General features: G+C 51.5%; 1 protein-coding gene across 2 annotated transcripts in view; it reads right to left on the bottom strand.

Annotated features, from left to right (window-relative positions):
* Window positions 1–452: 452 nt before the first annotated feature.
* ULK4 (unc-51 like kinase 4) overlaps window positions 453–27,275 on the bottom strand; it is a 328,855-nt gene continuing 302,032 nt past the window's right edge. For both annotated transcript variants that reach the window (XM_058678919.1, XM_058678920.1), the window contains exons 35-36: window positions 1,249–1,334; window positions 453–600 (exon numbers count right to left, since the gene is read on the bottom strand). In XM_058678919.1, the coding sequence (XP_058534902.1) occupies window positions 537–600; window positions 1,249–1,334 (150 nt within the window). In that variant the 3' untranslated portion in view covers window positions 453–536. The remainder of the gene's footprint in view (window positions 601–1,248; window positions 1,335–27,275) is intronic.

The raw sequence follows: 27,275 nt of genomic DNA, 5'->3' as shown, positions 1-27,275 counted from the left end.
GGACGGTATCTGCCTTCCATGCACTGTCCTGGACAGGGGAGCACGGAGCACCCCACGTGGGAGCCAGCCAGTGATTAGAGCGTGGCTTCAGCTCAGTCACCAGACCTGCCTTCCAGCGCTGACTCCCCTGGTGCCCACCAGGCCTGTCTGCATGGGTTTCATTCTTACCTGCCAGAGATAGGAAGAAGCTGATGGGTTGGCGTGGAAGCTGGAGAAGGGATTCTACCTGATGCCACCATCCCTTGGATGTGGGCTGGGGGGAGGAGCCAGGCTGATAAAAGTAGGCTAGGGTAGCCTGCAGAGGGGCTGGGAGTGTCCCCACCTGGTCCTGGAGCAGAAGCTTAGCACCAGCAGGCTGCACGCAGGGCCCCTCTGCCACTTGGTTAGCAGAGCTCACAGCAGACAGCTCTGTTCTGGGGCCAGCAGGAGTAAGAGCACTTCAGTCAGCAGGGTCAGGTTCAGCTGGCTTTATTAGATCCAAACACAGCTGCGGGCAGGTCACGTGGCACAGGTCTGCCGGAGCGAGCTGGCCTTGCTTAGCACCTGGCGGCTTGGAGGATTTCCAGGGCCAGGGAAGGAACTGCACTGTCGGCAGACAATCTGAGGAACACCAAAGTAGACACAGTTAGCGGGCACCTGCCATCAGGGACTGGGGAGGGTGGGGGTGAGTGAGAGCTGCCCGCCGGCATCCCCTTGGGAAGCAGAAAGCTCTCCTGCCAGTCAGCATTGGGACAATGAGGAGCTTAGAACAAACTCTGAAGGGACCACGATATGACACATTGAAACCTATTCCTTAACACCTGTCAGGGAAGAAAGGAATGGCCCTTGCCAGGACACCGACCCGCAATGTGTAAAATTAGCTTAGGATGCTTACAGACTTCGCTGCACGCAAATAGCTGTTAGGCCAAGGGTGGGGTGGGGCTCACCACGCTGGAGCACCACATTCCAGCTCTGCATCAAAGGCCCCAGGGGCCTGGGAATGCCTTTGAACTCCCTGAGGAATCCAGAGCAGGGCCACCCTCCAGCCCAGCAGCAGCACAACCAAGAACTGTGCCGGGACCCTGCCTGGGGTGTGGCCCACCTGCTCACTGGCTGGGGCTGCTGCCTTCCCCAACAGGGTCAGGAGATCCTGCCCTCTTCCCCGTGTCAGTGGGTGGAAGGGGTACTGCATCTCCACACTGCCAGAGACCTGGGTGGGCACGGAGGCTGGGAGCACAAGGTGGGGGGAGAGGAGAGGGAAGCGCTCACCCCCCAGCCGGGGCCAGCTGTTCCAGCGCTTGCAGGAGGCTGCTGGCCGCCCTCAGGCCTTCCAGGTGCTTCTCACTGGAGGTGACCTGCAGGGGAGGGAAGGAACAGAGCAGTTCTTCCTCGTGCATTCACCCACCCCTGGATGAGCTCCAAGCTGTGTGCCCTGGGCTGGCCTGCACCCCCTGGGCACTGCTGGCCACAGAGGCAGAGCATCGGGCATGCATGGGGGGTGCACTGGCCTTCAACATGTGCAGGGCCCCTGGGAGGACAGGTACTGGCAGCCAGACTCCAGGGTGGGTGCTTTGGCTGGGCTCCACTGTCCTGGAAGGGGCACCTGTGAACCAAATCCTACACTCAAACCTGGAGGGGGCGCTGCGGACCAGCTGCCAGGGGGAGGCAGCTGTGGGATGAACACGTGGTGCTACCCGACGTCCTCTTCATTCACCATTCAGACCCTGCCAGCTTTAGTGCTTGCTCGGGGTGGGTGTTCAGCTCAGCAGTTGAGACACATGCCTGTGTTGACACCTAGCTCCAGCTTGCTGCTGATGCTAACGGCCCTGGAAAGGCAGCTGACCGGTGACTGCTCCAGTGGTGGGCTCTGTCACCCAGAGGTCCAGCTCCCCACCTCCGCACACGCCAGCACTGGCTGTTCGAGTAACCTAACGGAGCGCGCGCCCTCCTTGTCTCCCTCAACCATCTACGTGTTTTCTCACATACCCTCTCAACAGTCTCACTTGCAAATCTGTAGCAACCCCCTAACAAAAAGAACAGGGTTTTTCCATTTTAAAATTGATTGTAGAGAGGGGGGAAGAAGAGATCACCCCCTACCGTATTACTTGGTTCACAACCCTCTGTGTTCCCACCAATATGGAAAGTTGACACCCAGAAACTCCAGCTAAGTCACCCAGTCTGCGCCAACAGGATCCTAGAGTGGGGAGCTGGAGCCAGGGACGGAACCCAGGCCCTTCATCACCAGGTCAAACCAAGGACAGGAAATGAAGTGTAGCGACAGCTACAGCAGATTGCAGGGACCAGGCCTGCCAGGGGGGCGGGCTGGCTGGGCGGCGGGGAGGGTCTCTGGGACTCCCCACTTGATAACAGGCAAGATCGGACCAGCACTTGCCTTAGCACTCAAAGGGTTCAGCATGTCTTAAGATCTTAACTAGTCCTCTGGGAACGGGACGGTAACCAGCCTTTGACTTGGGGCCTATTAGCTGCCTGCCCCTAGCTGCACTCCCACCCTCGGGGTGTGGATCCCCACTGCATGGTCCTGTGACCTGAATGACCCCGATGCAAGCTCTGCATCGGGCAGCCTGCTGCTTGCGAGTACCTGCTGCCGTCCAGCAGCGTCTGCTGCAGCACAAACTGCTCTGCGCTGCTCTGCTCTCTAGATGAGCGGGGGGGGGGTCTCCCTGCAGCGGCCTGCCCTGCCAGGGGAAGCAGGGGCAAGGCGTTGTTCCCAGGAAATTGCCGTGCATGTCCTGGCCAACTCACCCACAGCCGCGTCCAACCTCGGCCCTGGTTAGAGGGGCAAGCGGAGACGGCTCGGGGCCAAGATCCTGTGACCAGAGGCCAAGATGGCGTTGTGTGCAGCTGGCATCAACCGAACCGAAAGCTGAAAACTGAAAACTCAGCCATTTGAGCACAGAACTTTTACAACATTCACTGCCTCTCTTTGTAGAAGGACGAGGGGAGACGGGGAACATAGAAGCCACCCTCTTTCATCCTCCGGATGCGTAAGCTATGGCACCTGAAGGGCAGACCCTGACAAGCAACGCCCGGCAGACACCCCACCACCACCTTCCCTAGCCTGGCAGTTAAGGCGGCAGAGGACACCCACACGTGCAGATGTCCCAGAGCCTGGGTTTCCGTTCCTGCTCTCCACGCCGCGGCCTCCCCACCACCCCGAGGCAGCAGGTTCCGGCTCAGGACATCGGGTCCCAGCACCGGCACCTGGTCTGTGTCCCTTTACTTCTCAAACAGCCAAGATAAAATTAAAATAGAATGTATCAGTTGGAGGAAAAAAGAGTAAACAGAAACCAGATGGAAATTTTTGAGCTAAAATTGTAATAACCACAAGGTTATACAGACACACACAAACCCCTTGTTGCCCGAACCCCGTGGCAGAATGGAGACAAGAGGTCCAGGAACTTCAAGATGCATCAGCAAAAATGACCCAACCAAGCAGCACAGATTAAAACACGTCTGGTGGGGTCAAAGAAGCTACAGACATGAACAGCTGAGCGAGTCCATCAGGAGAGCCTAAGAAATGCCCACCCACCTCACGGAAGCGTGATGGGAGCAGGCAGAGGAAGCAAAGCCCGCCCATCAGCATGACCACAAGGACATCGGAACCATTGAGACCCGTGGGCTGCAGGAGGACACTTCTTTTTTTTAAGATTTATTGGAAAGGCAGATATACAGAGAGGAGGAGAGACACAGAGGAAGATCTTCTGTCCGATTATTCATTCCCCAAGTGACCGCAATGGCTGGAGCTGAGCCAATCGGAAGCCAGGAGCCAGGAGCTTCTTCTGGGTCTCCCATGCGGGTACAGGGTCCCAAGGCTTTGGGGTGTCTTCAACTGCTTTCCCAGGCCACAAGCAGGGAACTGGATGGGAAGCAGGGCCACTGGGATTAGAACCGGCAACAATATGGGATCCTGGGTGAGTGCAAGGCGAGGACTTTAACCACTATGCTATTGCGCTGGGCACAGGAGGACGCTTTTTCATGCCTAGAGGCTAAATCTTCACCTTGCAACCTCTGGAATCCCATGTGGGCACCATTTCGCATCCCAGCTGCTCCATTCCCCATCCACCTTCCTGCTGTGGCCTGGGAAGGCAGTAGAGGATGACCCAAAGCCTTGAGACCCTGACCCGTGTGGGAGACCTGAAAGAAGCTCCTGGTTTTGAATCAGCTCAGTTCTGGCTGTGAATTGGCTCAGCTGTGGCTGTTCACAGCTACTTGGGGAGTGAGCCAGATGGAAGATTTTTTTCTCTCCTCTATAATCTGCCTTTCCAATAAAAATAAATATTTTTTAAAAAATCAAAAACATCAACAGGCCTGGTTTTACAACAAAACCATATTTTTTGGCCACTGGTACTACAAAATGATAGAGAAATAGCTGCCATGATGTTCAGGTGTTATGTTTCAGTTTCAATACTTTTGTTGCAAAAGGCTACCTTTATGATATTTCACAGACACAGTACAAAGCGGGCATTTCAAGTAAGTTTTCCAACTGCTAGCGGCACTAAAATCCATGTGGCTGCTTCTCCTGCCCTTAGCACAAGCAGGTTCATCATCACTCATGGTGTATTTGTCCACTGCCCACTGACGGTCAAGTGCAGTCAGGATTTCTCAGGACCGTCCTGTGATGCACTGGAAGCCACAGACCCATCGAGGGCTCCAGTCTTCCTGTCTGGCCGCCAATTATCCAGAGTTGGCACCAGTGGCACTAAAAGCAATGATGTTTCAGACCAGGAGCAGCACCACCTGCCATACAGCGTCAGACCAGGAGCCTACATCTACCTGCCATACAGCGTCAGACCAGGAGCCTACATCTACCTGCCATACAGCGTCAGACCAGGAGCCTACATCTACCTGCCATACAGCGTCAGACCAGGAGCCTACATCTACCTGCCATACAGCGTCAGACCAGGAGCCTACATCTACCTGCCATACAGCGTCAGACCAGGAGCCTACATCTACCTGCCATACAGCGTCAGACCAGGAGCCTACATCTACCTGCCATACAGCGTCAAGCTCCTGTTCAGGAACGAGGATGAAATGAAAGCACTTACAGAGGAAGGAAAGCTGAGGCGAGCAGAGCTGCTGAGAGAGGGAGGGAGGGAGATTAAAAGGAAACTTGGAAAATCAAGAATGAAGGAAGACAAAAAATGGTCAAGATAATGGTATCTTAAAAAGAGAGGGAGGGGGCCCGGCGGCGTGGCCTAGCGGCTAAAGTCCTCGCCTTGAAAGCCCCGGGATCCCATATGGGCGCCGGTTCTAATCCCGGCAGCTCCACTTCCCATCCAGCTCCCTGCCTGTGGCCTGGGAAAGCAGTCGAGGACGGCCCAAAGCCTTGGGACCCTGTACCCGCGTGGGAGACCTGGAAGAGGTTCCTGGTTCCCGGCATCGGATCGGCGCGCACCGGCCCGTTGCGGCTCACTTGGGGAGTGAATCATCAGACGGAAGATCTTCCTCTCTGTCTCTCCTCCTCTCTGTATATCCGGCTTTGTAATAAAAATAAAATCTTTAAAAAAAAAAAAAAAGAGAGGGAGGGCCCGGCGGCGTGGCCTGGCGGCTAATGTCCTCGCCTTGAAAGCCCCGGGATCCCATATGGGTGCCGGTTCTAATCCCGGCAGCTCCACTTCCCATCCAGCTCTCTGCTTGTGGCCTGGGAAAGCAGTTGAGGACGGCCCAAAGCTTTGGGACCCTGCACCCGTGTGGGAGACCCGTAGGAGGTTCCAGGTTCCAGGTTCCCGGCTTCGGATCAGCACAGCACCGGCCGTTGCGGCTCACTTGGGGAGTGAACCATCGGACGGAAGATCTTCCTCTCTGTCTCTCCTCCTCTCTGTATATCTGACTTTGTAATAAAATAAATAAATCTTAAAAAAAAAAAATAGATTTATTTAAAAAAAAAAAAAAAAGAGAGGGAGACAGAGCTTCCCTCTGCTGGTTCACTCGCTAGAGGCTGCAGTGGCCAGCACTGGGCCAGGCAAAAGCCAGGAGCTTCTTGCGAGTCTCCCTCAGTGCAGGAGCCCAAAGTGGGCCATCTTCTCTTCCTTTTCCCAGGCACGCTAATAGGGAGCTGGAGCAGAAGTGGAGCAGCCAGGACAGGAATCAGTGCACCTTATGGAATGCTGACACCACAGGCAGCTGCTTTATCTGTTAAGCCACAATGCTGGTTCCCAGGTACTGACTGTTTGAAAGATGTGTGATGGTCAGAATGCCAAAAAAAAATACTATTGTCTAATGAGGTTCCCCCGTGTACATATATAAGACAACTGGGACATAAAAGAATGGAGGGAGTTGGTGCAGCAAAGGAACCTACAAGGGGACCAGGTTTCTATATTCCAATTAAAATGTAAAACACTGGTCCAAGTGTACACTGTGAAAATGTAAATGTTTCATATCCCTGATAACAACCACTGAAAAAAATTTAAAAATGTATAGTAGGGTCCAGCACTGTTGTGGTACTGTGGGTTGAGCAGCCATCTGCGACCTGGCATCCCATTTGGCTATTAGTTCAAGTCCCTGTTGCTCCACTTCTAAACCAACCCCCTACTAATGCACTTAGGAAAGCAGCCAAGATGGCCCAAAAATGTTTAGGCCCCTGCTACCCAGGGGAAAGACCAGGGGGAAGCTCCTGGCTCCTGGCTCCAACCTGGCCATTTACAGACATTCGGGATGGATGAGCTCTCTGTAACTGCCTTTCAAATAACTAGTTTTTTTTAAATGGTAAAAAACACAACAGATAAAATGTAACACTAAAAATGTTCAAATAGCTTAAAAGGAATGAAAAGGAAAAATGAAAGTAGGGGCAAACAAACAGAAAGCAAATAAAAAGGTAGGATAAATCCTAACATATCCAAAATTACATTAAATGTAAATTATCTAGATACAGCAAGTAAGAGTTTTTCTACATGATAAAAAAGATCCAAATACGTATCATCTTAATTCAAGTATAAAGGAAAACGTCGTCTAGTTAACATAAAAAAAATGATGCAGGGCCCAGCACAATGGCCTAGTGGCATGCCTGGCATCCCATATAGGTACTAGTTCGTATCCAGGCAGCCCTGCTTCCCATCCAACCCCATGCTTGTGGCCTAGGAAAGCAGTGGAGAACAGCCCAAAGCCTTGGGACCCTGCACCTGCCTGGAAGACCTGGAAGAAGCTCCTGGCTCCTGGCCCTCAGATCGGCTCAGCTCTGGCGGTTGTGGCTGGCTGGGGAGTGAAGCAGCAGATGGAAGATCTTTCTCTCTTTCTTCCTCTCTGTAAATCTGCCTTTCCAATGAAAATAAGCACATCTTTCAAAAAATATTTGATGCAAAGATAAAACTAAGGTGATTATATTAATATGGGACAAAGTCAACTTTACAGCAGAGAAAATTACCAGGGTTAAATAACCATGTAACCTTTTCATAGAAAGTGATGCCTCCAAGCAGACAGAACAAAAAATAATAAAATAAAGGCGTGGGAACTCACTAGTGATTACTCAGAGTGGTAAACAGTGAGTAGACAAACAGGTCACCAGGGGCATGCATGAGGCGAGCGACCCCATCGGCCAGCCGGACCTGCCTGGCCGTGACAGAGCACTGGCCCCCAGCAGCCACAGCACACAGGCCTTCCCTGTAAGAATCCAGAAGCCCCAGTGAAGTAACGCTGTGTCAGGAAACACACCATCACAGATTTCACAGCGTTGAAACCACACGCGTTCTCTGAAAGGAACCACAGGGACCACTGGAGTATCTCCAGCCCCTTGGCCAGGCAGCTGCGCACGCCTCAGTAAGCCAGGGATCAGAGAGCGCAAGGAAAGTGCCACAGAGCATCCAAGATCTGGGAGATGTGGTAAAGCATCTTAGAGGGGAAGTCACAGCACCGAACTCCTGGGCCAGGAAAGATGCCGGGTCCCGGGGGAGTAATCCAAGCCTCCACCCCCAACAGCTGGCAAAGAATGAAGCCATCCAAGCCGCACAGTCACAGAATGCTGGAGGCCGAAGAGTCGTGCGACAGAGTCCAAATGCATCAACACTTGGAGTAGATGTAAATTTACCAAGTACTCCGAGTAACAGTGGAAGCGTTTTAAACTGAACATAAACACAAAAAATGCTTTTCTCTCTTCCTTTCTCTTCATACACACAGTAACATACTATTTACAAGAAACATTTTAAATGTAAAGGCCCAGAACTACTGAAAGTCAAAAAACAGAAAAAGATGGACTATGCAAATAGGAACCAAAGCACGCTGTGCACTGTGCCATATAACACAGACCTTAGAGCTGTCATCAGAGCCACAGAGACGAGCTTACGTACAGCTATAGGAAAAGCTCAACAGATCAGGTAGATATACCAATTCTTTTTAAGATTTATTATTATTTTTTAAACTGGAAAACTAGATTAGATTTACAGAGAGGAGACACATCTTCCATGAAGGTTCACTCCCCAAGTGGTTGCAACAGCTACAGCTGAGCTGAACCAGAACCAGGAGCCAGGAGCTTCTACTGGGTCTCCCACATGGTGCAGCGTCCCAAGGCCTTGGGCCATCCTCTGCTGCTTTCCCAGGCCACAGGCAGGAAGCTGGATAGGATATGGAACAGCCCATATGGGATGCCAGCACTTGCAAGGTGAGAATTTAACTTTTGAGCAGTCATACTGGGACCAATTCATCAATTCTAAATCTTTATGCTCCTAATCCCAGCCTCAAAATACATTTTTAAAAAATGACAGAACCAGGATGAGACTTAGATAAATCTACAGAGCCGTGGCGAGACACTTTTTAATCTCCACCAGTAATGTACCTGGAGAAATAGGAAGGGATATAGAAGTTCTATCCAACAAGATGAACACACTTGACCTAACATAAATAGAAACATTCATTAACTGTAGACTCTTGTTTTCAAGTGCACATGGAAAATTCCTAAAGTGCAATGTTTGTTGGGTTCATAACGTAAGTACCAACACAGCTGAGAGGTGTGAACCCTAATCAAGTAGATTCTGTAGAATGCAAACCACCACATGCAAATGAAGAGAGACAAGTGGAAGGGGACCCGACACTCAGTTACTGAAATGGTCAACGGCAACATCAGAACACTGAGGTTCTCCCCAAATACAGGCTTGGTGGAATTCCCGTCAAAACTCCAGAAGGAAGGTTTGTAGGTGCTACATGGCTTATTCAAACATCCACATGGCAAGATAAAGGAATCAGAGCAGTTGAAAAACAACCGTGAGGAAAGGAGAACAAAGAGTGAGACATCACGTGGTCCAGTGCTGAGCTCTGCTGTCAGGCCACCATCCCCATGGCGCTCTGGCGTCACCCAGGGGACAGAGGGCTCGAGGGAGAGGGAGCCGGCAGACATCACGTGGTCCAGTGCTGAGCTCTGCTGTCAGGCCACCATCCCCATGGCGCTCTGGCGTCACCCAGGGGACAGAGGGCTCGAGGGAGAGGGAGCCGGCAGACATCACGTGGTCCAGTGCTGAGCTCTGCTGTCAGGCCACCATCCCCATGGCGCTCTGGCGTCACCCAGGGGACAGAGGGCTCGAGGGAGAGGGAGCCGGCAGACATCACAGGAACAGGATGAAAAGGTCGACAGATGCACGGGAGACGCAGTCTTTCCAAAGATGCTATGATAAAGGGGCAGCCACGTGCCCAAGCGCCAACCCATTCCCATGCTGCATACCTTATAAACATAATTCAAAATGGATCAGGCATCTGAACGGAAAGTGTCAAACTATAAAGCTTCCAGAAGATGTAGAGGAGAAAAAAGTCACGTGTCCTTGGGTTTGTGCATTCGCTGCTGTCTCCGAAGCATGGCTCCTGAAGGACAGGGATGACCAATAGGGCTTTTCCACACTAACAGACATGTTCTTTTCTAATACTGCTGAAGAATGGAAAAAGGTGAGACATAGACTGGCACAAGATATTTGCAAATTAGATATGCGATAAGGGGCTCGGACCTAGTACATATAAAGAATTTTACGAATTCAACAGTAAGGCAAGAATCTGATTGCCAAACAGCCAGGGCATCTAAATAGACAGTGTTTAGACGTGAATTAGATAGATGGTGCCAAATGAGAAAAGACACTTGCGGGAGATCTGCTTTAAAACTGCACAGCCTTCCCGGAATGGCTACAGTTCGTCAGACAGAGGGCAGGTGCAGGGGAGGAAACAGGAAAGACACAGCGTTGCTGGTGAGAAGCAACAGGGCACTCCGGATGCCCAGCCATCCCTTGCCAGAGGAAACACAACCTTATCACATGGCCTGGCAACTGCACTCTTGGGCCTTTATCCAGATCTACAGCCACACAAATACCCGGATGCCGAAGTCTGTGGCCGCTTCCCTGGTGATTGTTGAAGGTGCGGGAAGCTGGGGTGCCCTTCATTAGGGAAACAGACACCTGGGAAGCCACAGGTGGGTCCCTTGGACTAGCTGGCTTGGAGTTTTCTGAAGTAGCTGCTGGTAAAAGTAGGCACTGGCAGTTTTTAAAGAGATAAGAGTTTTAATTTACCTTGCGAAGTTATTTTGCCCCATGATACCAAATTATTTTCTGTAATTAGCCTGGCTTGCACTAATTAGGGATTTCAAGTGACCGAAATGAATGGTGTCCAGGAGTGAACGAGTTTCCCGTGGGGTCTGGCCTCAGCACGGAAGGCTAAGACGCAAGATAGGAAGCAGCCCTCTCTTGGAAGCACCACGCTGTAATCCAGCGAACAGTGTGGCTTCTGGCAGTCTGGTAATATTAGATTTTCTGAAAATCCGAATTGGGGATATGCTCAGAAATCACTACCTGGCTTTGAGTTTCCTTCCCAGGGCCCAGTGAGAAAGCTCCTGGCCCTTCTAGATGAGGTGACAAGCAACACGTGTCCGCTGGGATGGTCCTGAACCAGGAAAGGACACTGGGAATACGCCTCATTAACAACCTGAGGTCACACTGGCAATGAGCATCGACACAGCACCTCTTTCTCATGGTCCCTACTTGCAAAAGTCAACACAGGCAAGTTCAGTTTCATTTTGCAACACTGCACGACAGTAGAGGTTTCTGAGCAAGTGGATTTCAATATTTCAAGACCTCAAATGGCAGACCTCCGGTTCCTACAAAGCCATGCCCACCTCCCATGTCTCTCCGTTTCATGATGCTTATGCACCTGCCGAGCCTGGGATGCTATTCCCGACTGAAGCCCAGACACCTGACTGGCAGCTGCGTGCCCACAGCAAAGCAGAAGGGAACCAGGTGTGGTTCTGAATGCTCTAGGTCTCCCTGGCAGACATTGTTCAAGACAGGCATAATTTTTTAAGTGCAAAATCATCAAGGAGTTGGGAATTTGAGTTCAGGATTAAGCTCAACTTGGAAAGACAACTACTTTGCTTTTCTTCGGCTGAGAAGTAGATACACAAGGGGGCTTCAGAAACGACTGAGGAAAATGGAGTTCAGAGCTAATAGGCAGTTTCCACACACTTCCGGGTTGAGGATCGCTTGTCCAAAACGCCCTGGACCAGGAAGTGCTTGGGATTTCGGATTGGTTTTTTCTTTCACACTTTGGAACACTTCCAGATAGGTAATGAGCCATCAAAACATAAACTTCATTCCTATTTTATAATACGTACTATACACACAGCCTGGGAAGAATTTTAGATGATATTCTTCTAATTTTGTGCAGGAGACAAAGCCTTATGGTGTGGAATTTTTCCACTAATGAATGACACGTCAGTGCTGGATTTCTGAGCACTGTTTACTTCTGAGTTAGGAACACTCAACCTCTGTGTGTGCGTGCGTATTCTACATACACAAGTCAGCTACTGCACTCCGGGTAAATTTGTAGTATTACTCCACCTTCTGCTGTGGTTCCTGTAACACAGCACTGTGGCAGTGCAGCACCTCTGGCATCGCTGGGTATGACAGGCACGGAGAAGGGATGTGGCTGCTCACAACAAGCGCTGTGTAGTTCCCTACTTGGCTCAGGGATTCGCAGGCTTTATGGGCCACACCTGCGGTACTGAGGCCAGGTTGGCTCCTTTCTGGATTATGGTGTCCCCAAGCGCCAACTGACACAAAGGACCACCGTGCACCCTGGATAACGGCCTGCTGGGAAGTGGGCCAGCCGCTGCAGTCTACAGGCTAGGCTGTGGGGAACGGAGGCTGGTGGCTTGCCCAAGCCACGGTGGCCACCGGGAGCTCAGCCACACCCACTTTCATCCCTGAGAAAAGCCCGGGTGAGGATGGACTTCTCTTTCCCATCCTGGATCTCTGCTCGGGAAAATGACCCGGAGCTCCTGAAGCTCAGAAAGGTGCCAGGGGGACCTTCTGCATGGACAGATGGTTTTCGGAGTGGAGAGAGACAGCTATGGCTGAGTTGGGTGTGGGCAGGCTGTGGCTGGGGGGCTGAGTGTGTAATCCCACCTGCTTGCATCTTCAGTGAGCCTGAACATGTGTGGCAGAATGAAGCCAAGTTGACGTTAGCTTTCTGAGCGTGAGGAGTTCCTCTCAGCAGGCCCAGGCAACCCTGACAGGCAAGGGGAAAAGGAAAACACGCCACCCCCTAAAAAATATCCCCACAACTGGGAGACAAAGCCGACAGCCGTGGGAGCAGCCCAGGTGCTCCTGGGCATCTGTTATTAAAGACACACACTTCACACGGGGGAGGATTGTTTTAATTCTGTGGCCTTTAGATCTTGCAAATGCAAGTAAAAACAGGTAGGTAACTATGACAACTCTACTTCAGAGAGTGCCAATTGCAAGACCAGACTCTCCACCCATTCGTATTGTTCTCTGCACATTTACTCTTGTCTTTCCCCTTGGCTGGGCTTTCCACATGCCTCTAAAGGTGTTCCTCCCACTTGCTTACGGAGACACGCTGTCCCCTGCCACCAGGATGGAATCTGACGAGCCGGCCCCCATTTCCACCTGCCATGCTGCAGTGTGCATTCCAGGTCTTCCCAGAAGCCTTTCCAGGCGCCTGCAGGGTTCTCCCCTCTTGTATTCGGACGGCAGCATGGCTGTGTGAATGCCTGCAGCGCAGCACCCAGGCCCACGCCTGCATCCCTTGCTGTGGGATGTCCAGGACATCTGAGACGCAGTGCCTTCTGTGCCTTGGCAGGCAGCTGCCTCACCGCCCTGGGCACTTTCCTGGAGTCCATTTAGAAATGACCTTTCTTAGCAAAAGCAAGGGGGAGAGGGACCCTTCTCTGACCAGAGTAAGCAAGCAGGGGGGAAAACTGTAAGAAGGCTAGAGGCATCTCTAAGGATTGGCCAAGGTGTGCAGCTCACACTGGGGCAGCTACCAAGGAAGGCAGATGCTTAGTAGGTTCGGCCCCGCAGCCCCCACCCCACCCAGGAAGGTAGAGGCACACACAGCACTGTCTTTGTGCCAGGCAGACCAACTGGGAGAGCTAGCATTTTCCCAGGCTCTCCACGAAACACAGCTGGGCTTGAACTCATGGAGAGGCTCAGGCAAGCAGTGGCATATTGTGATGACTCAAGCAAGAGAGGAGGAAAGTGCTGGAGCATCTAACAGGCAATGGGGTGGGGGGGAGGGAAGGAGTGTCCGCAGTGCTTTATAGGCAGGTGCTCAGGTGGAAAAATGAACAGAATCCCGCTTCAGGAAGCAGCTGCTGAGAGCCCCCTACAGCTCGGCTCACCAAGGCAAAAATTCTTAGGATGAGTCTAGAGAGGAAACACATTGCTGAGCGCTTTGCTGTATTTGGCAATGCAGGGAGAGGTGGCTTTCAAATACGCCTTGATCACCTTGCTAAATAACTACCTGCTAGGTTCACTGCACAAATGGCGCTTAGAAAGGCTCAGGTCACGTGGGCAGAACAGAGAAGAGTGGCAGCGCTAAGATTTGATCCCGGCCATGTCAACTTCAAGGCCCACGCTCCCCAAGAGACCGCACCCTCCTCACAATTGCCTCTGGGTGTGCTTTGCTGGGGGTGTGCGGGGCTGCTAGGTAACAAAGGATGACTGTTGGGGTGAACAATGTCTCCGCTCCAGCCCCACTGCCTGCACGGCGGAGGACGGTGCGCACACAGGGCTCACCCGCTCTGCACGGCTGGGAGGGTCCTCCATGGATGTGATCAAGCGGCCCACTTTAAAATGTAAGCTCTTGATGCCCTCCTTCCCTCCTCTTTGAAAAGCCCGTGAGCGCCCACAGTTCTGGAGTCCAGAAAAGGTAAATGGAGGACCTGCCATACACGGGTTCTGTTCAGAGCCTGGGGATACAGCCTCGGGGCGGGCTCCAGCCAGAGCCCCACTGGGAATTCTTGCATACTGCAGAGCGGCTGGGCGTGGCCGTGGCTTCCCATTGGTGCGAGGTTAGAGCTGTATGAACGTGACCCAGGATGGGAACATTTCCAGTGGCTGGGGTGCTCACAACTTATAGGGGTGCTTCCTGAACCCCACCTTTCAAATGCAAAAACTATTCTTAGAAGGTTTTCAAAGAGCAGGAAAATAAAGTTGAGACTGAGCAAAGGATTTCAAAAGAGAGAAGAAGGTGGGACTGCTGCTCTCTTTAACTGCTGCAACTTTCCCCCAACAACCTCCTGGCGGGCTGTGTGCCTTTGATCCAGACCCAATGCATCAGGGCTGGCATCACGGTACAGTGCGTTAGGCTGCCGCTTGTGAAGTTGGCAAGCTATGCGAGCAGTGGTTGGAGTACCTGCGACTCTACTTCCAACCCAGCACCCTGCTAATGCACTTGGGAGAGCAGCAAGGCCGTATCCTTCTCCCACCACACAGCACCCTTCCTTCAGCAGCACAGGGGACAGTGACCATCACGTGGTTGCGACATACCCTCGGGCTCTGGCAGAGTATCCTCTTGCGTCCTGTACCCGGCCCTTCCCACCTGTGGCTCCTGAAGGTGAAGCCTTAGTTCCCAGACTGAGCCTTCACACACAGGCTGCCGTCCAGCCAGCTGAGGGCCGGCTGAGGGCCGGCGGCTCGCATACTGTCTACATCATGCTGCTCTTCGGAGCAACGTGTCCGTACTCACACTGACCCGGAGAGCTCAGGAGAGAGATTCCATCACCTGGCCCCGACTGGGACGCCACCATCACCAGCTCATTCCCTCTTCCCAGAAGATCCACTCGTGAGAAGTTGGTGCAGGCCAAATGCACACTCCCGGCGTGCATTCTGAGTGTCTGTGGGAAATGTGTGGGATGAAGAGGCCTTCTCTACAGTTGTCTTTGTGGGACAGTCACTTGGGCATGTCCACTGGAAGTGGGTGATGCCATCTGTCTCCACTTCCTTCACTAAACCTTTCATTGCAGGGGCTGGTGTTGTGGCGCAGTGTATTAAGCCACCATCTGCATTGCAGAGAACCCACCTGACTCCCCGCTACTTCTGCTTCCGATCAAGCTCCCTGATAATGCTCCTGGGAAACAGGTGGAAGATGGCCCAAGGGCTTGAGCCCCTGCATCCAAGTGGAAACCTAGCAGAAGCACCCGACTCTTGCTTTTGGCTTGGCCCAGCCCTGGTCACTGTGGCTGTTTGGGGAGTGAACCAGTGGATGGAAGATCTCTGTCTCTTTTGCTACCTTTCTCATAATGAAATCCTTTAAAACATGATTTCACTGAGCCTGGCACAGTAGCCTAGTGGTTAAAGTCCCTGCCTGGCATGTGCCAGGATTCCCATATGAGTGCCAGTCCAAATCCGGTGGCCCTGCTTCCCATCCAGCTCCCTGCTTGTGCCCTCAGAAAGCAGTCAAGGACGGCCCAAAGCCTTGGGACCCTGCACCCATGTGAGAGACCCAGAAGAAGCTTCTGGCTCCTTGGTTCGGTTTGGCTCAGGTTTGGCCCGTTGCGGCCACTTGGGGAGTGAATCAGCGGATGGACAATCTTCCTCTCTCTGTCTCTCCTCCTCTCTGCATATCTGCCTTCCCAAGAAAAAAAATAAATCTTAAAAATATTATTGCATTACAAATTTGAAAAATAAGCTAAGGACAGAGTATAGGAATTCAGTCTATCCCTCCAAGTGTTTGCAGAAAACTCTAGAAACAGAGATGCTGGGCTGACCCCCACACCCTGGGCAATCACTGATTGACTTGCTATCATTACAGGCTACATGGCGTTTCCTAAGATTCTATCTCAGTAAAGCCCAAATATGCTCTTCTGTGACACAGCCCAACGGGCAGCTGGCCGTATTGCAGCAGCTGGCCGTATCGCAGCAGCTGGCCTTGCGTTCCTCTGCCCTCCAGACTCCAAGGCATGGCTGGGACACAGGGCGCTGACGCGATCCCTCCATGCCTGAGCTCTGGCTGTTTCCAGATTGGAACAAATTCCAAGAGGGCCACTGTGAGAGTTCCCAGCTCACGTGGTGTGATGCAGGTGTGGCCTCCATTTCTGATGCTCTTCATTCCGAGTAAACCCTGATTTCAGTCTGGAATCACCTGCCTCCCGCCTTAAGGTGTTTTTGCGTGTGGGTCTGCTGGTAGCACATTCTTTGCCCTTTTGTGTGTCAGAAAAATGCCTTTTGTGGTCTTCAGTTTGGAAATGTGTGTGTGTTTGTGTGCGTGTGCACACGCACCTCTGTTCCTGGGGGTGTAATGTGTCTTTTCCCTATGGTTGCTTTAAAGATTTTTCTCACCATTGCTGGTTTTGTGGAATTTCATTTTGATATTCCCTGACATAGTTCTCTTCCTGGTTTTGCTGCTTGGGGTTCACTGAGGGCACTGAGCAGCAATGGGCATTGTTGCTCTGAATTCCTTTCAATGCCATTTATTTGAAACACACACACACACACACACACACACAACAGAGAGAAAGATTGCATTATCAATCTCTCTTCCCTGGGTTCACTCTGCAAATGGCCTTACAATCAGAGCTTGGTCAGAAGGTCAGAACCCAGGAACTCTGTCCTGGTCTCCTACACAGTGGCAGGGGCCCAGGTCCTGGGGCCGTCTTTCCCTGTCTTCCTATGGGTATTAGCAGGTAGTTGGCTCACAGGGAGAACACTGGCCCCTCAGAGCTGCAAGTCCAGTGAGACCAAGGCAGTTGGGGTTCACTGGATGCCATGGACAGGAACGTGGGCAACCTGTAGGTCAGCTCCCCTGAGAACTCAGCAGCTGTGAGCAGCACCTGTGCGTGAAATTAGCCGTGAGCTGGGCGAGCACACGACTCGCCTCCGTTGCGTACCAGGTCTTGGGGGCTGTCTCCATCGCCCAACTGTAATGTCTTTAAAACCGCAGCTCCCATTAATTGTGTCGCTCTCTCTCTCTTTCGCTTCCTCTCTTTGTTGACTGTTTAGGGTAAATAGGTCTTATTATGTCATTCTGACCAGAAGCTGAAGTCCCCAGGTAATAATTTATAAGACTAACAGGTCCAACGTTTACCTCACCATTCCTCGGCTGCCTGGGATCTCTCCAGCTTTTCACTGATGGACACAAGTATTAGTAGTTCACAGTGTATTTTCAGGTAGCACGGCCACAGACACCCAACACACATCATTGCAGTGTAGTGCTAATGTTTTCCTCTCTGCCTGCTAACCAAACGACTGATTAACTGTTTTAAAAGACCTAGGGAATTGATTCAAGGATTTAACGATGGGTGGGAACCATAGACTTTGAAACTCATTTCATCCTAAGATATTCTGGCACAGAGACAGCCAAGTTAATTATGGGCCTTGGCTTAGAATGCATGGCAATGAGTACAGTGAGCCAGAGGCAAATCCTGGTGAACTCGATTCACTGATTCACTTGTATTTCAAATGCTCCAAACCACCAGGCCAGTCAGTTCTAGGCAATGGAGCTGTGGCCCAAGAAGATGCCACTCCAACCTGTTCGCATTTCCTCAAGCCTTGCATCTCATGGTGTCCCACGCCTATGCCTTCCACTAAGTGTAGTGGCAGGAAAGATAAAAGGTCCTGAGAAAAGATGTCTCCACTGTAATTGCCCAACCCCAGCCACCTGGACCCAGTACAATCTGTCCACTCCAACATGTCCGTGCCTGGCACGACCCCTGGTGGCTTCCAGCCCTCACATTGCTAAGTGTAGCGAGGTAGGCTGGCCCACAGGCAGTCCTGCATAGCTCGTGATGCTTGGCAAAACAACTTAGAAGCAACTCACCTATTACTTGCCACAGAGAATGTCAGGGGTGTGATGAAGCGGGATTCCTGGGCTGTTTCGGATCACCTGGGCCAGTGTTCTACATGCCCTACAGGGAAACCACAGGTTCTCCCCCCTCGTCTTCTGTCAAGAGAGAAACAGCTTGCGGGATGCGCCCAACAATTTTATAGCACTTTGCTATGGGTTGCGAGACAGCCTTGGAACCAATTTTTGCTTTTGAAAGTATTTGTCTTATTTGACCTGATATTTAGGTGATTTTGAGGCGAACCATTAAGTACATAGAAACAAAACATTAGATCAAAAGACCAAACTTAAAAAGAATGCCTACCACATCAAAGGCTCGCTCATCTCCTCTTACTACAGGAGTATCTAGCAGAGGGAGAAAACATTCCTTTTGAAAAATACCTTTTTTCAAAGAGAGATTAGAAATCTGGCTTTAGGGGAACGGCCAAAGGGTGGGAACACATGGGGTGGGGACATAATCTGTAAAGGCATTTGGGGCAAACTCCTCAGCTGCTAGTCCTGGCAGGCTGGCGCCTCCGTCAGATGTCTGAATGCTCAGAAGTCACCATCGCACCTGCTGGTGGGCTGTGTTCACAGTCTTCCCCTGACATGCACAGGATTCAAGACAATGTCACCTACGCAAACAACGGGCAGCTCTGCCATGCCCTCTGACGGAAACTCACCAGCTCTGCTGTTGTCAGTCCCCGGGCCAAATGGGCTCATAAGCTGTCCTCACTGATGTGGGTTTTGTCTTATGCTGTGTGATGTGTGAATGCTCAAAGACCCATGGCTTCAAGGCTTGGTCTCCAGGGAGGCACCAGTGGCAGGTGATAGAACCTTTAGCAGGTGGGTATAGGGCATGGTCCTTAAGTCACAAGGACTGTCCCCTGGGTGGGTAGTTCCTGCCAGGAAGTTGACATAAAAGCCAGAGTTTGGGCCCAAAGCCTCTGTGCATTCTGGTTTGTGATTCTTCCTATCTCTGAACATAGTCTACCAGCTGCCATGGGTAGTCACTCCTCACCTGCGCCACACTCCCTCAGCAGTCCTCCCTCCCACACATCCCCTCGTCTCTTTCCCTGGCCAATCCACAGTCCTTGCGCCTGGGAGCACATGGGGTGCCTGGCGCCAAATGGCGCTCACAGAGGCAGGCCCAAACCAGGCTGGAGGTCCACGGCACCAACTCTCCCCACATATCTTTAAAATTAAAAAAAGAAAAAAAAAAAGAAAAGAAATAGAATAGGCGGCTATGGTAGCACACTGGTATAGTTATCACAAATTTGGCATTTAGTAGGCTGAGGATGCCTGCCAGCTACTGGCTGCTTTTCTCCCAGCTGTGTAACACTTGGTACACAGCACCTAGGTTGTTGCCTACAGATGGGGAAGATTTCTTTATCTTCTTGAGCCCCTGTAGTAACCCTTTGCTGGGGGCATTATTTTGCAGGGGAATGGGTGAGGCTCAGAGAGCAGCCTTCTTGGGCCAGTGAAGTAGCGGGCCCGGACAAGGCACAGATCTATGTGGCAGCTACGGGAGGTGACACTTTCACATCTGCCTACCCAGGGCTCAGAGACTAACGTGATATAAGCCATAGGCAAAAGCAGAAGAGTTGGAGACAAATGGCAGGCTGAGGCTGGAACATTCAGCAGAGGGTCCATGTGGGCATGGCTCTACTGCCCAGGCCAGAGCAAGCCAACTTCAGGAGCAAGTGGCAGGGCATATGGTAAAGGCAGCAAAAGCTGCTCCCAGACGCGGGCAATGCCCAGGGATCTACCCCAGCCAGGGCCAAGGAGAAGGGGAGACTGGGACCAGCTGAAGAAAGATGGTCCCGGGCTGAGGCTCAGGAATAGCATGGATTGGGCATGTGGCTTCATTAAACCCACAGGATAACTTCCTTCTGCCCACACTCTGGCTGCACTCCTCCACGCCTGCACGCTGGCAGTGACTGTGGCCCAGAAGGCAGAGGACAGGCCACTTTCCAGGGGATGTCTACACATCCTCCTTCCACCACACCATGCAAAGCACGCAGAGCTGTAAGGGCCTAGAAGTTTAGACCTGCCTTAGTGGTAGCAGGTGGCAAGTGCATCCAGCAACTCACCGCTCATGGGGAAGAGGACAGCTAGCAAGCCGGGACAAATTGCCCACAAGCTCACCCTGGGAGCTCAAAGACAAACCCGGGACCATCTGGGGGAAAATGGCCAGAGGCTGAGTGAGGGGGCAGGAAAAGGCAAGCCGAGAGGTCGGATGAGGAAGGTCGGGAACAGGTGAGGCCTGCGGTTCACCAAAGCTAAGGGAGAGAGGGTCTCTCTCCTAAAAAGCAGGAGGAAAGAGCCCGCTTCTGCCCAACCTTGGTGGATGGGAGGAAAATCGGACCGAGGGACAGAGAGAGAAATACATTTCCTGCTGGCTCAGGAACTGAGGCTGTGAAGGGGAAAAGAAAAGCAAGCAAAAACAAGAACCCAGTTTCCCATTTCCTGCCCCAGGACACGGCTTTCGGCTGTGAACAGAATACGATGCTTATCTTTCTATTGATTTTTCTTGGTCCAGAATTCAGAAACAAAGTAACATCAAACGTCAGGGGGTGAGTCGGGAGGTGAGAGGGGGGCTCCCATAGGGGTAGGAAAATTGGTTGTGCAACTGTGCCCCGCAGGATGGGGGGCAGGGCACTCCTGTAGCTTCCCCTTCCCCTCTAGAGGTGGTCCAGCTCCCGGGGGGTGTGTCAGTTCACTGTGGGCTGTTGTAATGGGATTGCTGATGCTGGGTAATTTACAACCAAGAGGGAGTTATTCTCACAGCTCTAAGAGGCCGGGAAGGCCAAGGTTGCAGAGCCTGCACTCGGCAAGGGGCATTCTTTCTGCATCATTCCGTGGTGGGAGACAGAAAAGCAAGGCACCGCCTGTGCGAGAAGAGGAGCAAAGAGGAGAGGAGGAGGACGGACCCAGAGCACACGGGGCGTGGGAACAGCAGCGGCCGGCAGGCTCCTCTGTGCGTCTCCTTTCCCTCCCCTGCAATCGCTCCAGTGCCCTCTGCTCTCCCGCAGGGCCTGCCCTACGAGCCCCAGACCTGGTTTCCCACTGGTCAGAGCTAATCTTGGGGAACATGAATCTCAAGGAAGGTACTGGCCTTCATGGGTCAGGGAAATGCTGAGGGCCTCCTCGGAGATTGGCTCTCTTGGGCCTATTGTGTCGTGGAGAATATTCGGAGGTGATGCTTGGTGTCAGAGCGGCACCTGCTACAGACATCTTCTGCATGCAAGGAAGCCACTTAGGTGAGGAGAGCATCTCAGAGCTCCCAGAATCTCTTGGCCCTACAATCAAATAAAAGTATTTACAACCCTCCTTAATCCAATGTGCCTTGCTGTTTTTGTTACTTGCTGACAATAGAACTAAGCCATGACCTTGCAAATATTTTAAGGGGGGATTGAACTGACAGCCCCAACGTCTCAGCACTCAAGGGCTTATCCGAGACACCCAGGTCCTGCACAGGAGCTGCGTTCCTTCAGAAAGGAGGCCTTCCTTGAGATGTCCTTTGAACAGCTGCCGCTTCTATCCAGCCTAGCCCTCTGATGCCATGAGAGTCACTGATGCCCAAAGGGTCCTGCTTGGTGCCCCGGCGGTGCCCTGCCCAGCTGTGGGGAGCTCCCCTGGCAGAGCACTGTGCAGAGAGCAGCTGGCAACTCTTTTTTCCTCTTCGGGCTACGTCTCCCACACGTTCATGGTCTTTCAGCTAACCTACACAGGTTGTCTTGTTATTGCTCTTGTTGTAGCAATTGCAGGCCATGGGACTTAAAAACATTCCTAATTTTGGAATAACTCATCGCTCTGAGTGCCCTGGACACTTTAAAAATGACAGCTGTTACTGAGTTTACCCGTGCGCAGGTATCGGCGAGGGAGGACACGGGGCACAAGGATGACCAGAATAAATGATGAGCCCCCAAGGGCAACTCTGCAGCCTCGGAATTCTCAATTAGATTTGTGCAACCGTCCAAACTCAACATTCGCCTCTCAAGACCAGAAACACAACATTCCCTCTGAAATTCAGCACTGCTGAAAATATCTCCCAGACACGAGCTGGGTTTAATCAGATGTTGGTGTCTGCATGCAAACGTTTTGTGCTGACCAAAGGTGAGGCAGAGGTGACCTTCCAGAAAGGTGACAGCCTAAGCAAAGTGTCCACGGTCTCCTGCCAAATTCCCCACTGCAGGGGTGGCTAGAGAGAGGCCACGGTGGGCGGGCAGGAGGCCCCTTGGGGTGCACATCTTCAACCTGTCCTCAGTGCACCAGAAAACTTAGCGCTCAGGACTGGAGGGGGAAGCCCCAAGGAGAGGATAGTAGACCCTGCTCCTGCAGCTTCTCTCTGGATCAAGACTATTCTGGTGGAAGGCCTGCTGAGCTCTCTGCCAGGAAACAGTGCAGGGGTGGCGAGGAGGAGGAGGATGGTGACGGCGGTGGTGACCCTGTCAGTGGCTATGACGACAACGGTAACGACCACTAAATCTGTTGAAGGTTTACTGTGTTCCGGGAACTCTGCATGCATTCCGTTATTTACAATCATGCAACAAGTAGATGAGGAAGGTATTATTAATATTCCCCCCATTTGGCAGACAGGAGAATGGAGACAGATTGGAAACTTTCATTCAACTGGAAAGGGGAGGAGTTAGGATTCACCTCCTGGCTGCCTAGCCTCAAAGACCCTTCTTGCGCACTCTCTCTCTCTCTCTGTCTCTCTCTCTCTCTCTCCTATACTGCCTGTCCTCTAGGATCCTGACATCTTTGACTGGATGAGCCATTTCTATCTCTGTGGTGTGTTAGTGACCAGCGAGCATGTGCTGGGAAGGGGCTCCAGGAATCCCCGGGTGCTGAATAAGTGAGGTGAGGGGCGCGTAATCCAGCATGGATCAGTCGCCACCCAGATTTATTCAGACTCCTCCAGCTCATAAGGTACCGGGGAAGGGAGTGAGATACACATATGCTGAATAGCATCTCTTGATACTCAAGACTGTTTCCATACGTCTACATTGTCACCTGCAGGCGACAACCCTGGGAACGGCAATTCCCAGACTCCCTTGCCAGCAGGTTCCAAATCAGATTCCGCTGCCGAGCCCCCATCACAAGGCAGTTGGAAGAGAAGCAGAGTGAGTCTTCTTCAGCATAGGCAGCTGCCTGGGAATTAGCGGGCAGCAGACAGGTTTGCCAGTGACTCTCTCAGCTTACTTTGGAGAATTTAGCAGCATTAGGTAGCTATTCTTTTTTCCATGGTTTGCTATGATTCTTGCAAATTCTGACCCCCAACACTCACAGAAGTTCCTGATTTTCACTCCACTCACCTATGCTTCTAAGCCTTTGGGTCGGGTGCCTCAGTTTCTGTGCAGTACCCTCTGACACCCTCCAACATTCATCTCTCATCCTCTGTCGGCACGGCACACAGTCAAATCCTCATGGTAAGATGGGGGCACCCTGGGGTAACACCTGACCCAGCTCCTCACAGTACACAGGGCATCCTCAGGAAACCCCACACGGGCCCTGAAAGGCGAGTGCCAAGGAGGACAGCATTTTTAGAAGGTTTTTATTTGTTTTTAATCCCAAAGAGGGGGAAACATTTCTAATTGATGAAGAGTTCTTTTCTATTTTAAATCAGGGAAGACTGCAAGAATCAAAGAATGCTTCTGGGAGGCAGGACCTTTAAGTCAAAATGGAGATGAAACAATGTGCCCTTAGTGAATAGTACTACGTATACAAATATTCCTTCTTTGTAGGACTTTTCTTCCTTTCTCAGCCCGTCTGATTCCCTGGATGTCATGGCCAGGCTCTTTCTATTCCTGGGATTGAGGGAAAGCTCTCACTGTACATCTCAACTTCTATTTAACTTTGTACTCATTCTAGCACTATTAACTAATTGCAAATTGTTTCATCTCCAAAAGGTGAATTCACACAATTCAAGCATTTGTCTTTTTGTCTTTTTCCAACACCTGCGATGCTCCCCGATGGATTGATGAAGCAAAAGCAGACTCCCCACCAGACACGACCAAGCCCTGCTCCACAGAAACCGGGGCTGGGACGGACACTGCAGGGTCACATGGCACAACGGCACCAGCAGCTCGCTGTCTCCAAGGTTGCCGAGGACCTGGGTGACGCCTCTCTGGCAGGGTGCACTTCTAGCACATGTAAGTCAAGGGTCTAACACATCGCTGAGTTCACAACACTGACGGGCAGTACCGTGCCCTACGGATGTAGAACAAATTAAACAAAGTGCCCTCATCACCAAGGTTCTCACATCTGTCTCTTGATTTTGCTAATGAAAGGAAGACCCCCAGAGAGTCTCACACCCTAATCATCAGATAACATCCAGCTTAAAAGCAACAGGTGGAAAGAGCGAGCCACTTCCTTAGGACACATACACACCATTGGTCAGTCTCTTCCAAAAATTTTAAAAGGAGGCAATTTGGTTCTTTCAGCGGCATGTCAGTAGAGGGATTACCCTGGGAAGCTTGTTAACTGTTGTGTATTACAGGGAAGGGGTTAGCAAATCACACAGAATCAGATGGTGGAAACATTTAGGAGTATTTAAGAGCTTGCGTGGCAAGAGACTAAGCAGTGACCAATCCAAACTGATGTCAACTGGAATGTTCTGGATGAATCTCAGCCCTGAGGTAAAGCACTCAGAGTTACAAGGAAGCTCAGCAACTCAATGAGTTGGAGTGAGGAGTTGGAGTTAAGGGCAGAACGTTTGCCAACGCGGCTGCACTCGGCCCAGCCCTGGGTGGTGCTGGTGCCTCAGAGTAGAGCAGCAGACAGAAGATCTGTGTTTTTATGCTTTTCAGATAAAAGGAAAATACAGAATATGAGTATTCCTCCTCCCAGCATCCGCCCTTGTGACCATGTGAGACAGCAGCTCTTCCCACCCACTGACAGACTCTATTTCCCATCCTTGAAGCCTGACTTTGGCCAACAGAGTGTGACTGGAATGACGGGATTTGGAAAGTGTTACACATTTCCATTCTTCCTCTTCTTGTCTGTTACGATGGTGTGGGGGGCCCGGTGTGGGGGCCCAGCAGCTAAAGTCCTCGCCTTGAATGCGCCAGGATCCCATTTGGGCACCGGTTCTAATCCCGGCAGCTCCACTTCCCATCCAGCTTGTGGCCTGGGAAAGCAGTCGGGGACAGCCCAAAGCCTTGGGACCCTGCACCATATGGGAGACCTGGAGGAATTCCTGGCTGCTGGTTTTGGATTGGCACAGCACTGGCTGTTGCGCTCACTTGGGGAATGAATCATAGGACAGAAGATCTTCCTCTCTGTCTCTCCTCTCTGTATATCTGACTTTGTAATAAAAATAAATAAATCATAAAAAAGATGCTGTGGAGCCAAAGTGGCCAAGATGTTCCAACCGAGGCTCCGGACACCAAGATAGCCCAACTGGGCCATCCCCTGACAGGAAGCTGAGGAAACATGCATGAGGGCCAGCACAGAGCATCCCACATGCCCGCAGACTCTGGGCTTTATGTAAGCTCTTGTTCTTCATCAGTGAGTTCTGGGGTCATCAGTCAGTGCACCAAGATTTCACTAATAGAGGAGAAGTTGCCCTAAACATTTGGATGGGGAGGTAGGTTATCTGCGACCCTCTGCTCCGAGGAGTGATTTACGATGATGCTTAGTGAACATGCTATTTTTATGTTGCTTTATTCCTTAGCAGATTTTTCTCCAGACTGCTAAATCTGTATTGATGAAAATGATCTCTAATGGCTATAAAATATTCCACAGAAGGACTGTAACATCATTTGGCTAAGCATATCCATGTCGTGGATTGTTCCAATTTTGACAATTATAAGTCAATTTCACACGTACACCACACTGGATGATTTGGACGGCGTTGTTAGGCTGGAGCCCAAGGGGAGGGCTGAGTCAGGCGAGGAGCCATGGTGTGGCTCTTGAACAGGCACTCTCCCTAGGTCTGAACCGATGGTCAGGTGCCGGAGGGGAAAGATGTCACTCCGATCGCACACTTGCCAGCCTTGTGTTGATTTGGGGGGGGTGTGCAGATTCATTGGATTAAAACCTGAAAAACAAGGGCTTGTGGCTCCTTTACTTTTGTATGAAAGAAAGCCGGGGGGCCATCTTGACACAGAATAAAGTAGGTTGCTACATGATTTTGAAAATGGAGAGAACTAAGGAAGAGGTTGAGATCTGCTTCTGGAACATTCCCAGCAGCTCCAAATTGTGAAAACTGGTGGTGATTTTGTTTTTTAGAATGAGGTTTTTTTTAAGATTTATGCATTTTTTTAAAAATTGGAAAGTCAGATTTATAGAGAGAAGGAGACACAGAAAGATCTTCCATCTGCTGGTTCACTCCCCAAGTGGCCGCAACGGCTGCAGTTGAACCAATTCAAAGCCAGTAGGTCAGGAGCTTCCCCTGGGTTCTCCACATAGGTGCAGGGTCCCAAAGCCTTGGGCCATCCTCAACAGCTTTCCCAGGCCACAAGTGGGCAGCAGGAAGGGAAGTGGAGCAGCTGAGACACGAACCAGCACCCCCATGGAATTCCAGTGCAGACAAGGCAAGGACTTCTGCCAATAAGCTTCAGTGCTGGGCCTTAGAATGAGTTTTTAGGGGGAAGAACTCCTACAGCCATCTGTGTAACTTCTCTCTGTATATGCTTATAATGGACATTAATAACATGATCCTACCGAAGAGCTAGTGATAACTTGACCACAAACACACTTGATAAGGCTGGGCAGTAAATTCTTACCCCTCTCTGTATTAACATTACTCTGTGGCTGCTGCAAACACACATGGCTCCACTTGGACAAACTTTCACGGGCTATTAGGGCACAATATACCACACTCCTGTACCCCATCACAGCACAGCTAGCCCAGATGGGCAAGAGCACCAAAGGGACCTGTACAAGAAGACAATGGAGACATCCACGCTCAGTACCAGTTATGGCACTGAAGTGCAATCTTCTTCATCACTGTTACTTCGGGGAGAGTGTGTGTGTGTTCTTGTGGATCTAGAAGGCTGGGATCTGAAGTCCCCATGAGAAGAGCAGGAGCCAGAAGGAGAGTGTGATGTGACTGAAGTCCCCCCTGCCCAAGGACTGCTCTGAGAGCTTTCGGCCCACACAGGTGGGTACACCCGGGCCCGGCATGGGTCTGGTTGGCTGGTTGTCTTTCCCTACACAATGAAGAGGCGTGGATTCCCTGATCACTGCCTGCCACGTGGCCTGCTGCCTTCGCTCGTCGGGACTGAGAGCAGAGTGGATGGGGA

The sequence above is a fragment of the Ochotona princeps genome, chromosome 21 (assembly GCF_030435755.1).
Source record: "Ochotona princeps isolate mOchPri1 chromosome 21, mOchPri1.hap1, whole genome shotgun sequence".
Classification (NCBI taxonomy): Eukaryota; Metazoa; Chordata; class Mammalia; order Lagomorpha; family Ochotonidae; genus Ochotona; species Ochotona princeps.
The sequence above is the reverse complement of the archived record's forward strand: the minus strand, read 5'-3'. Positions and strand labels throughout refer to the sequence as shown.